At 40.8% G+C, this 17,597-nt stretch overlaps 1 protein-coding gene across 6 annotated transcripts in view; it reads left to right on the top strand.

The window, feature by feature from the left end:
• Positions 1-1,108: 1,108 nt before the first annotated feature.
• Positions 1,109-17,597, top strand: part of mib1 (MIB E3 ubiquitin protein ligase 1) — a 55,759-nt gene continuing 39,270 nt past the window's right edge. For 4 of the 6 annotated variants that reach the window (XM_084369155.1, XM_084369156.1, XM_084369157.1 and 1 more), the window contains exons 1-12: positions 1,110-2,093; positions 3,039-3,210; positions 6,513-6,642; positions 10,310-10,414; positions 11,464-11,530; positions 12,023-12,227; positions 12,645-12,828; positions 14,182-14,326; positions 14,452-14,585; positions 15,470-15,577; positions 15,715-15,912; positions 16,110-16,261. In XM_084369155.1, the coding sequence (XP_084225281.1) occupies positions 1,865-2,093; positions 3,039-3,210; positions 6,513-6,642; positions 10,310-10,414; positions 11,464-11,530; positions 12,023-12,227; positions 12,645-12,828; positions 14,182-14,326; positions 14,452-14,585; positions 15,470-15,577; positions 15,715-15,912; positions 16,110-16,261 (1,829 nt within the window). In that variant the 5' untranslated portion in view covers positions 1,110-1,864. Of the gene's footprint in view, positions 2,094-3,038; positions 3,211-6,512; positions 6,643-10,309; positions 10,415-11,463; positions 11,531-12,022; positions 12,228-12,644; positions 12,829-14,181; positions 14,327-14,451; positions 14,586-15,469; positions 15,578-15,714; positions 15,913-16,109; positions 16,262-17,597 lie in introns of all 6 variants that reach the window. The other 2 variants (XM_084369159.1, XM_084369160.1) reach the window with 1 other exon arrangement.

Raw genomic sequence — 17,597 nt, forward strand, 5'->3', positions numbered from 1 at the left:
CATGGAGTCTTTGGGCAAAACTTTGTATCAGCGTGAGGGTCAGTAGATGATTACTGTATTTCTATTTTTAGGGAAAACTTATCCTTTAAGGCCTTAAATTGTGCATTTGGCTGGATACATTTCTGATTAATACACTCACAATGAGGTCAAAAGGGGCGCACTGGACATTTTCGCCCCTGGGAATTTAAATTTAGCCTACCTTAAACATGTTTTGAGTCAGATGCGATTTGAAAAAACATTATCATGGAGTTAGCATTTTGATTACAAGGTAAAGATTAATATAATTTGCACATCTTAGGTTTATAATGGTTACAGATGAACACACAACTGGCCTTGTCAACCTCATCTTATGGACTTTGGAGACACTGGCTATAAAGCAAAACATAACAGCGTCAAAAGTCTTCATTTACTTTGTCTTATCTGAATATTTATATGGAGTTTGGATGTGAATTCGGACAGAAAAAAAGTTGCTAGTTATGATCATTCAACATGCCAATTGATAACTAGATTTAGTATAATTAATTACATTGTCTTAAAATGACAAAAACATTTTTTTATTCCATATAACAATGCCAGCTGGTAGCCTTTGACACTCTCTGTGGATATCATCTAATTATGAGCATTTTAATGAATGTGAGCTGCCGTCAGCTTTGTCCACTGTAATAATACCACAAGAAATCCTATGCGCAGAACACACGCTAGACAAAATATATATAGTGTGTATGCATGGATTTATTCATATACCTGAGTGAATAAATGTGTTTATTTATTTTATTTTTTTATCAATTCCTTAATCAATGTTGGTTTATATACTGTTTGTATATTACAAACTTAAAATTAAAATTAAAAATATATATATTTTGTTCCGCAAAGTTGCCAATACTGTTTGTTGTGACTCAAACATTGATTCTTCGATGTTTAATGAGCTGATGTGTGCACTTGCTTACTTAATTACTCTTCAGTTCTAACAATTACAAGATGTGTGTTAGTTTAAAGTATTGTTCTGATTGGAAAAGAAAAAAACAATTATATCTTTCTTCATCTTCATCATTACAATGCTTAAAACACCGAGATTATGTTGTTATTTTTTTATTTTTTTATATACATTCACTGATCTGATCTGAATCTTCAACAGTGCAGATGCGCATGCGCGTCGTGGGCTGGACTCGTGCTTGTTTTCCAAGCCTCTAGTCTTCGGGCTTTGTCGTTTACCTCCGTGGCTAGTTGTTGCTCGTCTGAGGTCTGAACGATGATTGACAATAATGGCGACGCGTTTATTCTGAGTTGACTCCAGGGAACCATCACTGGTTGACAAAGGGAGCATCTTGGATGGATTTTCACCGCCGCGGACAACAACAATAAGAATAACCAACCCACCTAAGGACTACATTTTCCTCAGCGAGAAGGACTTGCTAGCCAGGAGAGGTTTATCTTGCTAGCATTTCGATAGCTAGCAACTCGGCTCGCTAGCTTGCTAAGTTGAAGAGGTGGCATTCTTGTGTGTGGAGTGGAGGAGAGAGACAGCTTGCTGAGCACTGAGATCTGGCTAAGCTAGCAATGTGGCTACTTAATAGGCTCTTAGGGTAATTGGTTTCTTAAACTCAGAGGCGACACTGAAGAGGCGCTGGCTTGCAGTTAACACTAGCTTGTCGGAATAGTTTTTGTAAGAGGCTCCAACAGCCTCCTGAGGTAGCTAACTCGGCTAGCAGGCTAGGCTTTGAGGATTGTTCCAGTCTCTTTCCTGTTAGGACTTGCACTTGGATTTGGAAACTATCCTCCAGCTCACCGATATCCGGCTAGCAAAGAGTGCTAGCTCGCCAGTTAACTAACTAATTCCTGTGGCATTGCGAGATCCTTTTCGTAAATGACTACCGGCAGGAATAACCGTGCCATGATGGAAGGAGTAGGGGCGAGAGTAGTCCGCGGACCTGACTGGAAGTGGGGCAAGCAGGATGGTGGAGAGGGTCATGTTGGCACCGTCAGGAGTTTTGAAAGTCCAGAGGAGGTGGTGGTTGTCTGGGATAATGGGACGGCTGCTAACTACCGTTGTTCTGGAGCTTACGACGTGAGGATACTGGACAGTGCTCCAACAGGTAACTTCACACCAGCTGAGTTTGTTTGCCAGCACTTTCAGACTCAAGTGTTTTCACATGCAACCGAGTTATGCACGATATAGATACTGGTCCTTTTATTGGCCTTCATTATGGGTACAGGGATGGGATTGATTTGTCAACAAGTAATACATGTAATAACGCAAAGTCTCTGTCATTTAGGTTGTTGAAACTTCAGGTTTATAAAGTGAATCTAAGAAGCAGCACTGTAGTTTATTCCGTGTGTTGAACGCAGACAACGTCCGTCTGACTTTGTATAAAAAGGATGAGTATTTGAATGCATCCTGTCTGTACAGATGCATGTCACAGTCAGCTCTGTGCACAAGATATGTAAATAAGATGTGGGAGATATGCGTTCAGAGTCAAGAATATGTCAGCACAGCTTGTGACTCTAAATTGCACATTGAGAGGAGCAAGAAATCTTGCTGATTATCTAAAAGTATGTCAGTAGGATGAGTGTTTGTTTAGCTTGATCTCTCTGTACTTGTCATAGCAGTACATGCTGATTCAGCTCTTTTTTGCAAGTATCCCATTGACAAGCTCCATTCAGTTCTGTATCCACCTGAGGATGCGGTCGTGGGATGAGGAGCAGTCAAGTTTTTCTGTAGTTGTTTTTGTGAAAAGGAAGTAAATTAGAGGCCATAGAGCCACAATTAGTCAAAAGTGTTTTTATATTAAGGTGTAGGATAAATAAAGCCATTATACTCAACTCAAACTCAAAGTTGCAAGTGTATAAGTGACGACAGACTATGTCAAATACATGGAGTTTTGCTTGCATGTAGAATTAGTAGATTTTTTTCACATATAGTTTTCATATTGTTGATAGCAAAATGCTGAAAAGTTATTCCAGTAGTTTTAAGATGTACACATAGTATCACACAGTACTATCCCAACTTATTAACGTTGACTGATTTTGCCCCCCCTCAGGCATCAAGCATGATGGAACCATGTGTGACACCTGCCGTCAACAGCCCATCATTGGTATTCGCTGGAAATGTGCTGAGTGCACCAATTACGACCTCTGCACAACCTGTTACCATGGAGACAAGCATCACCTGAGACACAGGTTCTACAGGATCACCACCCCGGGCAGTGAGAGGTTAGTTAACCCAGCAACATTTACTATTATGGAGCCTCGCCGTAGACCCACCAACAATAAAATAGACACAAGGCAGCCAGGTAATCCCTGCGCGTCATTGTGATTGGTTGGTCTGCCCTTTTACTCCCTTAGTTTGGCTTTATGTGTGTGTGACATTTGAGAAGTCTGTTGTGCACCCTGCCTCAGGATCTATCTCTGTGCTCCCAGCCCTCAGTTGCCAGGCAACAACTCAGCCTCGTTTTAAGATCCAGTCAGACCTTTTTAAAAATTATATTATTGCAGTGCCTCCCATTTATAGTATTCATTAGAGCAGATTTCCCTAATTTAAAAAAAAAATAAAAAAAAAATAAAAAAAATATTTATGTCATCAGAATGCTGCATGCTCATAAAACATGAAGTGCAGCTTGATTGAATGGTCTATTTTACAGCTGACTTTTAAAAGAATTTAGTGCTTTGACTGCAGGAAAAATAGCAATCACATTTGATGTACAGAGATGATGAAATCTTTTTTTACCATGCAAGACAGCTTTATGTTGAATAAAACATACTTATAAGTGCATAATAACTGTCCCAGAAGTTACTAAACATAATATAATAATAACAAAGTATTACACAAGACATGTACACCCGCGTGTTTTCACTTCATTCAGTCGCAACATGGTGTTACAGCAATCCCCTGTGCCAAATATTACTTTATTATTTATCCCTGTTTGCCTGCAGTCATTCTGTCACTCAGATGGCATTATCACAGCGGGAGCCCCATTGTTTTCTCTTTGCTCTTTATTTACTGCTGTCGATGTGTAAAACTACCACACACATTAACTCAGCACTTACTGTTATACCTTTTTATAATAAACGCATTTTAGTGTGCAAGGGTTTTCGCTGTGAAGACAGATGAAGCCTCCTCTAGTATTAACATTAACAAAGCACTTACATGTCTTTTAAAATGGTGGATGCTAACAAGTTGCTAAATTAGACTACAGTTGCTGGGACATTGGATGTCATTATGCTCATTTACTTACCTATCCATTCTAACTTGTTGACTTCAGTTGCAAACTATTCTAATGCTAACTTTACGATAGTAGATTGATTCATTTATGGTAAAATGTGTATAGATTAGTGTAGTAGTTGGAAGCATTTTGGTGGTGATATTGAAGTCATGTGATTGCAATGTACTGTAGTTCATTTATACCCTAACGTTAGCTTTGTACTACTTTTTTTCATGGGAACCAGTGCGATGCCAACTTCCATGTTAGCCTAAAAGAATTGAACATCCCTGCAGCATTCCCTCGGCCTGCACAATTTATCGTAATAATATCGAGATTGCAACGTAGTGCGAAGTGCAATATCCAAATCGCAGAATTTTTTAATAAAGGTATCATTAAGTTGCTACAGAGATATACTGGCCTATATATCTCCAGATGTTTGTTCGGGGCAGACCCATGAAATGTCAACTCAACATAATTTTGACGTTGTTTCAGGAATAATTTAAAGTTGTAGTGCCAAAATCATCACTCCCACTAATCATGAATCATATTGCAATTTCTATATCTCTCAAAATAATCGCAATATGAATTTTGTATCATATTGTGCAGGCCTGTTAGTGTTAGTTGGAGGTTGGTGCAGAAGCTTTTTGCAGTTTGGGCAAGCTTCAAACTAGGGCGTGATCAGTGATTCAGTGGTAATCTAATATAAGGGATTCGTGCACTATACCAATAATCCTGCATGAGGTTCTGTGTGTGTGAATAACAGTAGGTGTATGTGATATGTCAGGTCTCCACAGGTCTTATGGTAAAAAATGACCGAAAGTTTCTAGTGGAAACAATGTTGTAGGTGTGGTCTGTGGAAAGTAAAAACATCGCTACCAATTAATTCATGTAGAGACAAGATTAAGAAATTGTTGAAGGCAGCTTTACTCTGAGTACGCAGAGATGCTCTACACAGAGATTAAGGTAGCTCATGTATTGTAGGCAAACAAAGCCATTAAATCAATTCCCTGATTTGATACAAAGACTTTAAATGCATCATTTGGACTCTTTTAGCAAATATGCACACTCACTAAATTCCACAAGTTGCATTTGATTGTCAGTCACATAGACTGTCAGTACTGTGATGATGCTCCATCCATTTCAGGCCTATTTCAGCCAAACACTATAGTTTAGTAAATGAACACATGGCCCAACAGCTGGCAGCCTTTTCAACTGAGTACGACTTTATTCCCCCAAGACAGACATTGCATAATGCACAATGGGTGCTGGAGGTCTCCCCAGCCCACACTGCTCCGACAGCGTGGTGGGGTGTTTTGTTACACCACATTAGACTTTGTCACTAACTGCTGAAGAGGGAGTGGTTAGAGGCCTCAAGCTGTTTGCATTGGTTAGACCTGCACTGTCCAGCTGCCATGTCTACCATCGAGGCTCACATTGTTGTTTGATGGTTAGAGCTCAGCTGGGTGTTTTATTTGCTATTTCCTTTTCATTAGTTAGGCCTGTAGCTAAGATGGAGTTTAGACTGCAGCTCACAGCCTTCTAGTGATATCCTAATGTAAAATAGTAAAATGAATTTGCCTTCCTCACCACTGGCTTTTCATTTGCATTCCCAGTGGCATGATTCTTGGGTGTGGATGAAAAGGAAAGGAATTGTCAGTAAGGTGTGAATGCTGAGCTACTGCAGAAATGATTGTTATTTGTAATGTTACGACATGACACCTGCCACTCAATTACACACAGCGTGTTACTTGAATTTAACTGCATAAAAGTGGCATTCCTAAAGGCAGTAAAAAGCCCAAATTAATTTTGACTTTTAGAAACCTCATCGCCATGCACCAGCCAGTGTGAGATGGTCAGTAATGTTGTGTTGCTCAAATCTCTGACAAATGTTTCTGGCTTGATCTGTGTTGCTGTCGTTAAACATCAGTGGCCCAAAGCTGAGTCAGTTATAATGATTGTCAGGGGCTGCATGGTTGGTACAGCAGATTAGATCCTGTTAAGGCCCAACGCTCACAGTGAGATTTTTCATCTGAAGCCATGTCCCATTTGCTGAAAGTAATTTACACCATGACTGCAGAACAGTCACGCAGCGAAGGGCAGTTAAGGACACTGGGTAGCAGGAGGGAAGCACTGGCATCCCCTCTGCAATGCATATTTGCTAGTAACAACAAGAACATTGAATTAATCCACCTAAATAGAGCTCCTGTAAACACCTGCTGTTGTATGCTCTGGCAGTGTCACTCAAGTGATTAAAGCTGAACCCAAATAAAAATAATTGTTTCTTTTTGGAAACTTTTCTTTTTATCCCTGCAGAGTACTTCTGGAGTCACGTCGCAAGTCAAAGAAAATCACAGCCAGAGGGATCTTCACTGGAGGCCGAGTGGTGAGAGGAGTTGACTGGCAGTGGGAAGACCAAGACGGAGGCAACGGAAGGAGAGGAAAGGTAGGACACCAGCCAGGATAGCAGTGCAATAGTCAAATTTGTATTATGTAAAAAGTAAAAGGTTCTTGATGGTTAAAAAAGAAGGCCAAGAAAAATAGTTGTCTCCAAGAAATCATTTTTCACAAGTGATCATTGTGCAAAAGTAACTATTTTGTCCATCGACCACATGGTTAGTGAATGTTGCACATTATATTGGTTTTGTGGCTGGTGAGTGAAGCAAATCTACCAGACACTTACACATTTTACCAGCATTTGGCTGTGAGGTTTAAAGGTGCAGATATGTTTCCATTTTTCGCTCAATGAACATAGCTGCTAAAAGACACAGTTGCAAAGTTCTTTTTATTTCAAAGCTGCACAATGAAATGGATAATAAATCCCTGGAGGGAAAACCATTAAAACCACATGTGTGCAACTGAAGTCGGCATGGCATTGATTTGAAATGTGCCGATGCCTCAACCAAAACAGGAAAAGCTCTGGCTGAGCATGAAAAAAACTAAGAAGCATATGAGACAAACCCACAAGAGAAACAGTCCAGTGGTGTCTAGCTAGGTGTGTAGCAGTTGAAGACACTGTGGCCCTAAAGTAATGAAGATAACTATATTATTGCCCTGCAGCCTTTTTTTTAAGTTCAGGAAAATGATATCCCTTATTTGCAATCCATTGTAATGCATACTACAATAAGCAAAATCATTATCTTGTCTCATATCACTGTGTCAATATATTGATTTCAACCAGAGTGGAGAATGACAAGTTTCCACCACCAAAAATTAAAGGTGCTCTGTTGAACTTGTGTGTTGTGCTGGAAGCCAGTTGTTAGTTTATGTTAGTGGACATTTCCAAACTAACGTTAGCTTCTGTTGAGACGCTGAGACGAGGCACTGAAGAATGTGCATTGAGTCACATCCTTTGGGCTGTCGCAGAAAATCCGATCTGAGTCCTTCACAAAGAAATCCAAAGTCCAGCAGCATTAAAAAACTTAAACAAATTGTCTGCAGGCTTGTATGGGCAAACGAGAGAAAGCGGGAAGGTCTCATTTTTCACATCGCATTACAATCCGCTCACATATAGTCAATAAAAATGTGATTAATACGTATGTAATATGTATATTGCTTCAAATTGTACCATAGGGCCCCTTTAAAAAGAAAATGAGAAATGAAAAACATATAGAGACTTTATAGAGCAAAGATTCAGCATGATCTTTTACGTAAGTGAAGAATAATACATAAGCACCGTTGTTAAAATTCAGCAGCCAGCACTCCGGACTTAGTGGGAAATATCTGCTGATCCTTTGTAAACTCATGTACACAAGAGGTTGAGCATCTTTAAATAATGTAATAAGGTTTTTGTAAATTTGTATTTAAATGCTAAAAGGAACCAGTAGATGTGTCACAGAAAAACCTTTGCTCCTCGGTTTCATTCTGCTGATTCTTAGATATCTTTACTAAGGCTATAAACACACTTCTTTGCTGCAGGTTATTCCAGCCTTAAATACATCATTAGAAAGTAATACAATGTCTGATGAGGTTGCATTTGTTTAGCACACTCTATTTAGATTTATGCTGTAAATGTGCTGTAAAGTGCTTGTATTTTGACTCTGGTCCAGACCCCAGAGTATTCAATTTAAGAGTCCCTCCAGGCAATTTAAGACTTCATTTTGCTGTGTTATTTAATGGCATATCTCATTACTGTTTTATGATGCTGTAAGCAATATGCTCTCCAGAAAACTGCTATTGCATGTCCTGCAGCTTAGATGTTCCATTAGTTTAGCATGAATATTACCACCGAAGGCCCATTAATCAATTACCTCTGTAAGGGGCCTGAAAATAATTTAACGATTTGATTCCTGTATTTACTTAAGGCACAGCTTTTAATTAAAGAATTCATTTACTCCAATGCAGCTCTTCTCTTGACACTTTCCCAATGTGATGAAAGCACTGCGCTGCTGTGATGAAGAGGGAATTGTCTCATGTGACAATCCCGACGTTATCTTCCAAATTTGAATTGATTTTGCGGCCCTTTCATACCTCATTTCATATTTATGCTTATGACTTTCTTTGGCTCACAGCGCCCTTCAAACATCACAAAGGCTCTGAGCGGTTTCTCGCTACGAAAGTTAGGTAGAGCATTAGTCATAATGTAATAAAACGAGTACTAACTGAAGAAAAGCGCATATAAAAATGTTGTGGCAGATGTTATGCGTTTAATGGTTTTGATCAACTTTTGATGCCTGATCAGTGGGTGAGGAAGTCAAAAGATGGACTGTCTGACTCGCAGTGTTTCCTAATATTTTTAACGTGCATGCACAAGTTGAGAGGCTCAACGGAGCAAAGGTAAGAGCCATGGATTTATTAACATACTAATGGTGTAATACACCATGGAAAGGCTGATGAGAGTAAGACAGAAGCTTCTTTCCTTTAGCTTTCCCTCTGTGTGCTTTTCTGGCTGACCTAAGCAGACCGTGTAACTATAACCACAGTTTGGATGCAGCACTTAAGGTTATGTTCCCTTAATGCTAATTGATGGAAACATACACGGATATCGTCGTTTGCTTTGGAATTCATCAAAGATGATGCAGTTAATCATTTGTGGAAAGCCAGTCTCTGATTTTCATTAATTACTTGTTAGCAAAATAGTAACTGCATCAAGCTCTCTTTCAATAGGGAAAAAAAGCCTTCTGAAAACAAACTGTAGTTTTGGCCAGAATGCTTCGTGTCAAAAGTTCCTTGCCTGGATGAGCAATGTTTCCCACACGCTCTGTCTGTGGTCTGGCTGAACTAGGCCAGGCCCATTGCCTCTGTCTTGTGTCTTGTTTTTCTTTGCAGACAAACCCAGTAAAAGTTTAATTAAAACATTCTTGGAGATTTCACAACTACTCCCAACTTGCCCAAAACAATGAAGGGTTTAGTATTGACTGTAAAATTGCAATGCAGGGAGAATTAAAACAAAATCTAATTGTGACTCCAAAAATCAAAGCCTAATCAGATTTGTCCTTGATGAGTCCCACTCCTAATATCTCAGTGGTTGAGCGAATTAAATTTTCCTTGAGGTCGAAACACAGTGAATGTGCAACAAACAGAGCATCAGACACTACTGTGTATAGATTTATTACATCAGCTTTCCAACTACTTTGCTATCCTCTGTCACATGCACAATATACCACCATGTAGGAAAAAAGAGGTACATAAAACTAAAATTGTATTATTGAGAGCGCTGATTGGTATCCTGTACATGGCCAGAGGTTGATTGACCCTTCAAGTAGAGGAGCTCAAGTTCAACTTGTTGTGTAAGCAGACATTTCCTTGTCTTTCACCCGAGACACTGCATAGCAACTTGAATCCAGGGTTTCTGTTCTGAAGTCCAACCTTCACTCTGACCTTCAATTTGAAAAGATAATTTCCCTACAGGGATCAATAAAGTCTTATTTTCTATCATTATGAGGTGAAAAAGATGAAAAACACCTGCTTTAAACCTTCCCGTAAAAAAGTATCCCCTTATGATAAATATAATACTTTCACATACAGTATGCCAAAACCTTTTTTTGATATACAGACAGTTAAAACCTTTTTTACACTAAAAAACGTGTCATAGAATTCTGCAAAACAATCTGCTTTCAATGTGTCTTTTTCTGTCTTTCTCATCTCGTCTCATCTCATCCCGCCCTCCACAGGTAACAGAGATCCAGGACTGGAGCGCAGCCAGCCCTCACAGCGCTGCCTACGTACTGTGGGACAATGGGGCCAAGAACCTGTACAGAGTTGGCTTTGAGGGAATGGTGAGCAAACTTCCAGCCTGACCCTCACGCTCAGTCACTCACTCACACACACTGAGTCTCACAAAAGATCAGCTGTCAGGTGGCTTTTGTGTTTGACCGCAGGGCTGAGGCTCTTTCTTTCGCTGCCAGGCCTTTGTGAGAGCCACGCAGCCAGCATGAGTAAGGCGCCATTGTAGAGGCAGCTGGAAGGGGAAGGTATCTGCATGATAAAGGCAAGCTGTTCCCCTTGCTTTTTAGGGGCAGAGAGTGAACATGGAGGTCAACTTTAGAGGAGGGGGACATCCTCCTGGGGTTGTTGCAGGAGCAGCTACACACGCGTCTCCGGTGAAAAGCATCCTCCTCATTGGTGGAGACTGCCCTTGCCTTTTTTCGAAAGAGGCCAATCGGGTTTCTTGGTTTCAGAACAGATTTGTCCTTTGTTATTCTAATAGGCCAATAGGAAGGTAGAAGGCATCTGCTTCTGGCTTTAGTAAACCATGGATTAGACCCCCCATCTCGGCAGTTGCATTTTGGCCTTGTTTTTTTTTTTTTTTTTTTTTCGAAGACTGTGAGCAAATCCTGCAGATATAAAGTAACAGTGTATGTTACAAATGCAGCATTTGAGGCCAACACCTTTTCCTGTTCCATAATGTCTGCTTTGTGCACAAAGCATCATAAGATCAGGAGTGTCCTGCTGGCTGGATACAGCAGGAAACCCTCGAGTTATTAATTTGTTGGGACTTGTCGTACTCAGGACTTTAGTGTTTCATCAGTTCAGAGGAATGTTTGCTCTGCCTTACAATCATCTCTGCCCTCTAACTCTGCCACAGTGGCTGCGCATCTGAGTCATCACAATGATATGATGTAGTCTCTCTATGTAGCAGTGTAGTGTCTCATTGTCCTGCCTTACCCTAAGGGCATGGATATTGTTGGTTTCCCAGACAAACTACACGTACACAACGGCTTGAAGTGTGTAAATTCTCAAATTCATTATTCATGATCATCATGCCTCTCTGCTAATGGAATTACCCTGGCTAATTATCTCACCCTTTCCCTCTTTGTTCTCTCAGTCGGATTTGAAATGCGTCCAGGATGCCAAAGGAGGTTCTTTTTACAGAGACCACTGCCCCGTTTTAGGTAAGTAAGCCACTGATCTGTGTCCACCGTCATTATTGCACCACTTCTCTCACCTATCGTTCTGGTGCAGTGAATTCAAGGGCATTAGGGGAGTTTCACTTGTAGTTAGTCCTGTTTGGTCACTAGATGGCAGCACTGCATAGTAACCTGGCTGCCAAAAGCAGGTACAGGCTCAGGTCATGCAGTTACAGTATTCCAAGACTACAGGAATGAATCGTCTCTCTGCATTCAACACTGCAGCAGAAGTCCCTCATTTGGTTTGATAGTGTCATTTTTCCTAGAAAGCAACACTTTTAATGTAGTAATGCTTTTTCCGCTTGTTGTAATCAGTTTGCTTCCACATATGTACTTAAAACCTTCTGGAGTACTGATATTTTCGCAGATTTGTCTTGGAGATTTAAAATGTCGAAGACCAAATTACCACCATTTTTGATACACTTTGAATAGTGCAGTTTTACAATTAATAGACCTAACTTTCCCAATATCTCCCAGGTGAGCAGAATGGCAACAGAAATCCTGGCGGTCTCCAAATTGGAGACCTGGTCAACATCGACTTAGACCTAGAGATTGTTCAGTCCCTCCAGCATGGCCACGGCGGGTGGACTGACGGCATGTTTGAGACGCTCACCACCACTGGCACAGTATGTGGCATCGATGAAGATCACGATATTGTCGTTCAGTATCCCAGTGGGAACAGGTACGTGTCTAGATGGACTGGTTCAGATTTATTGGCTGCCGATGAGTAGGATCAATGAACTGTATCGTCTCATCAGCATAGTTTGCCAAGTAATACGCTCTTCAATTCAAACCTCAGTCAAAAGCTGCCAAACACTTTTCAGTATGTTCTCACTAGATTACATTTTGGTTTATGGCACTCAGAGAAAAGACTCAATAAAAATAAGTGGTCAATTTGTAGTAAAATATATATATAAAAAAGTGGATCTTTGCTCAATTTTAGTCTGCTTTTAGTATTCATAAAATGTAAGCTCCTCACTCTGTTTGACATTGATCTTAGGTACCTTCAGATATTCTATGTGACTGCTCAGAATCAATACTTGGTTCGGTAACATATGTTATGTGAGTTATTTGAATGCATTCATTTCTGTCTACACAGATGGACATTCAACCCAGCAGTGCTGACAAAGGCCAACGTAGTGCGAAGTGGTGAAGTAGCCGCTGGGGCAGAGGGAGGCAGTTCCCAGTTCCTTGTGGGAGACCTGGTCCAGATTTGCTATGACATCGACCGCATCAAGCTGCTACAAAGAGGCCATGGGGAGTGGGCTGAGGCGATGCTGCCTGTAAGAATCTAAAAGATTTTCTCACTCATTTGTGCAAATTTTACCACCCCTCGACCTTACTGTAATGTATATTGGAATATTATGTTAACATATACAATTACCTATACAATGTTAAGCATCCCTGTTTCAGTAGCATGTTGCGTTTTATGATTGATCGTCAAAAAAATGTGGAGCAATTCTAGAAATGGGTCTCTGTAGATTTATTTCATTAATATGGGAAGTACAACGTCAAATTAAATTATCCACTGTAGCTATTAAGTTGTCTGAGTGACAAAACATCCTGAAATCGAAACTACACTTAAGTGGATAGTTTCATCAAACCTGAGGAGAAAAATCTGCATTATGATAGGTACTTAGAGGAAAATCTGAGAAAGTCATTGCTGTTGGCACCAGGCATTTTAACTTTTTTTAGAAAATTTCATCAGTTTTGACATGGACTTCATCACAGACACAATTTGTATGCAAGAACTGTCTTTAAATTAGTCTCAATTCATCTAACTGTGTGTAATTTTCTGCTGTACACGTAGCAGTGCCAGTCCCTCATTTTCTTTAAAGAAGTGTTGCAGTTTAATAACATCCACAGACACGGTTGCTCCCCTTCAATAAGTCTAACGCTTTGTTGCTGACATTTTTTTTATTTATTTATCCTTTTTTTCAGTCTCAACACGGCTTTATTCTTCGCTTATTATGTAGTTTATTCATTGGTGCCCAGCACGCCTTAGGTTATGTAACGCCAGTCTACTCCAATATGCCACTTGTCCCTGCCAAACTGGCCCCCCTCAGCAGCTAATGAGCCTTAAAACCCTGAGATGGGTTGTAGCTTTGATCACTAACCACGGATGTTTGCCGCCCGCTGCTGCTTCTACTGCTGCAGTCCCCATTATTGATGGCATCCTCCAGGACAGCCCGGACCCGACTCGACAGACTCAAAGTGCCTCTTTCTCATATAGCCAGAGCCGAGATGATATGATTCAAAATTGAAAAGCATTTTGCTCTGTCCTCTCTGTATTGCCTGTATAGATGAAGAATAGTCTAGCCAGTAGAAGGTTCTTTTTCTTTTATATCCATCTTCTTTCTCAAGTACATGTCCTCTGAATAATGAGAACACAGCATAAATCTGTAATATAGTTTTTATTTTGCCACAAGCTTTGTTTCTGCTCTGTGTAGGACAATTGCTGTGTTGAGCTAGTATTATTTCCTCTTTATCATCTCCTCCACCATCTCATTTTTTGCTCTTTCTAACAATCTCTCTCCATCTTTCCTCCGCCACTTACAGGCCCTGTTACACAGAACATAGCCCAGAGACAACATTCCTCCATATACTAATGAGTTTGTCGCAATATTTATCAACAGACCTTAGGCAAGGTGGGCCGTGTGCAGCAGATCTACTCTGACAGTGACCTGAAAGTCGAGGTTTGTGGAACTTCTTGGACGTACAATCCAGCCGCTGTCACCAAGATTGCGCCCTCTGGCTCCGCTGTCAGCAACGCCTCTGGAGGTGTGTACAAACATGCACTTCTGACATAAAAAGACAGTGTCATCTTAGGTCTTTGTCCTCAGTGCTCTCTGTTTTCTGACATCTACACACAATTACTTTCTGACATTTTCCCTCTGTTTGGCCAGAGCGTCTGTCTCAGTTGCTGAAGAAACTGTTTGAGACACAAGAGTCCGGGGACATCAATGAGGAGCTGGTCAAAGCAGCAGCCAATGGAGACCTGGCCAAGGTGGAAGATATCCTTAAAAGACCTGATGTGGATGTAAGTGCTCAAAGTACCGTATTTTTGGAGTACTTTTTTTGGTGTGAGCATTTGCTGAATTTCTAGCTTGGTTTATGACAAACCTATGTAATATTGCCTGCTGAATAGACACAAAAGATCTAAGTACATTGATAATTGGTGGTGGAATACCCTTGGCTGTGCTCTACTCTGCTCTCAGTATATTGAGGAGGCTGAGAGTCTCGTAGGAAAGGGCTCTGAGATCCTCCCACTCCTGCACCTCTCTCAATCTGAAAAGCATTAAGGCTGGGCCCAGAGGAGGCACCAAGGAGCATTGGTGTGCACTGCAGCACAGACCCGATTCACTCTTAGAATCGAGCTGAGATCTACAAACCCCATACGGCTGCAGATTGTGCTCTGACTCAGGCTGCAGGCCAGGGAAAACACCCGTTTGCTACAGGACAATGTGCCCTGTATAGGTTAAAAGAACTGCGCACGTCAAGTCTGCAATACAGTCTTCACTCAGCGAGCAAGAGAGAATGAATGACTCTGCATGTGTGTATGTGTATGTGTGTCCATGGTGAAGGCTGGCCAGATGCCCTACTGCCTTTCAGTGGAATTATTTGCTTAAAGCTGAGCACACTGAGCTTGGCCAAGTGATCCGCCTGCCAGGACAAGAGACGTCTCGAGACTCCCAAAGGAGTCCACATTAATATTTATGCTCTGAGTTTTTGCAGTGCTGCAGTTGGTGATGAAACATGCACACCCAGCCGTTCATGCACGCACACATATACAAAGGCTTAAACACACCCTCAGCAATCTCTTAGCCCCTGAGGTGAACAGCTAATTCAGTAGATGCACATCTAAACATCAAACATGACATTGACACGCACCCATATTCTCTTTGGCTCTTGATGTGTTTACAGGTGAACGGGCAGTGTGCTGGACACACCGCTATGCAGGCAGCCAGTCAGAACGGTCACGTTGATGTCCTCAAGCTGCTGCTTAAACACAACGTGGACCTGGAAGCTGAGGTTAGTATAATTAAATACATTTGCCCTCTCTCATCCAAATCCTTTTTATCATAAATGCATCTTGGCCCATGCAAGTAAGAAATCCACTCTCTCGGACATAACACTGAGTCATTATGCGGGTGTGTCGCTGTACTCAGGACAAAGATGGAGACCGGGCAGTGCACCACGCAGCCTTCGGTGATGAGGGCTCTGTCATTGAGGTGCTGCAGAGGGGCGGTGCTGACTTGAACGCCAGGAACAAGAGAAGGCAGACTCCATTACACATTGCTGTCAACAAGGGCCACTTGCAGGTGGTCAAAACCCTGCTGGACTTTGGCTGCCACCCCAGCCTCCAGGTATCTATCACTTTGACTTAGAAATTTCAGAAAGGTAACAAAAGAAAGTGTACACAACAGCAACCGTCAGAGATCAATCTGGTTTACATTGATTTGTTTAGTTTTGTCAATAAACAGTAGTTAAAAGGTCATTTTAGGCAGGGTTTGAATCACGGATTAATAAGAGAGTAGCAAGTGACACTAGGTTTCTCTTTCAGGATTCAGAAGGGGACACACCCCTGCATGATGCCATAAGCAAGAAGAGAGATGACATGCTGTCAGTGCTGCTGGAATCTGGTGCTGATGTCACCATCACAAACAATAACGGGTTCAATGCCTTGCATCATGCTGCCCTGCGAGGAAACCCCAGGTAAGAGACTCTGTCCTGCTCCCGCTAGCTGTCACACCTATTTATTTTATTTCTTTGTTGGACTAGGGCACATTTAAGTGGAGTCTGTGGAAATGGTATCCTCAGGAACACAATAAATGTCAGCTTAATGCTTTCAGTAAAGTCTTGATTAGATGCAGACTGCTGAATTCCTAAACTCTTAACTTAAAAAGCCTTGGATAATTTTTTACACGTTACAATCATAGATGATGAGTATGGTGAGAAAATAAATCTTAGATGCATGAACGTTCGACATTGATGCCAAAGACTCCCTAATTGTCTTACAGTGACAAACCGTATAGAAATCACAGTAGGGCTGCATTGAGAATTTGACTGCCCTGAAATCTCGTGCTGCTGAGAGATTTTTAGCCCTGTTAATTAATTAGCACCTGAGGAGTTCTGTTAGATTTTATGTGTGACAGTCATACTGCATGAAATATACTTTGTCACTGAATATTCACCTCAGCACAACTGAAACATCATTAAAACAAGAAAAAAAACATATCAAACCGTTGAGAATATGAGTCGAAACTACGACCGTTAGACCTTGAGGTTTGCTTCTTAGCAGCCAGAGGACAGAAGTCATGTCAGCATTACTTATCTGTTACCACTAATCCGTTGCTTAATCATCCTCTGTTGGAATGAAAGATTTGGGCTCACCACCTACAGACAGACAAGGTCCAATCAGGGACAAAAACAAATATGAAATTGGCAAAAGGATGCTGTTTAAAAGAATGGCACTTTTAACAATGTAACAGAATAACATAATGTGTCTTAACTTCACAAATTGCTGTATTTGTAGTACATTTTCAGTCATGTTTTGTTTTTTCAAAGAATGTGCTCTAAGGGAATTATCCAAGGCCTATGGATCAAAGTCAAAGACAGTCTAGTGTGACGCTTGCCCCTTAAAATGCGCTTAAATCAAGAATATATTGAACACCTTTGTATGGATATTTTTTTAAACTTTGTTAATTTGCTGTTTAAGTGACATATGAACTCACATAAAGCACATCCCCCTAAAGATAGGTGTATCAACAAATGAATTAGATAAAATGAAATAACAAGACTGTCTCTCAGTAGAGCGCATACCTCCATATAAAACGTGTAAATCCACTAGATCCGTATTTTATATGGATCTGCATCAAATTGTACAAGCCAACCTTATTTTATTAAGATCTATGCATTATTGTGTGAGAAATTAACCTAAACCCCCGTCTCGCAATGTTAAAGAGAGGGACAAAAAAAATTATCCTGATCCACAGCAAAATTAATGGGAGTTTCAGTAGTTTTTAGGTAATCCTGCTGCCAAACCAACCAA

The sequence above is a fragment of the Pagrus pagrus genome (genome assembly GCF_965226575.1).
Source record: "Pagrus pagrus genome assembly, chromosome: 12".
Taxonomy (NCBI): Eukaryota; Metazoa; Chordata; class Actinopteri; order Spariformes; family Sparidae; genus Pagrus; species Pagrus pagrus.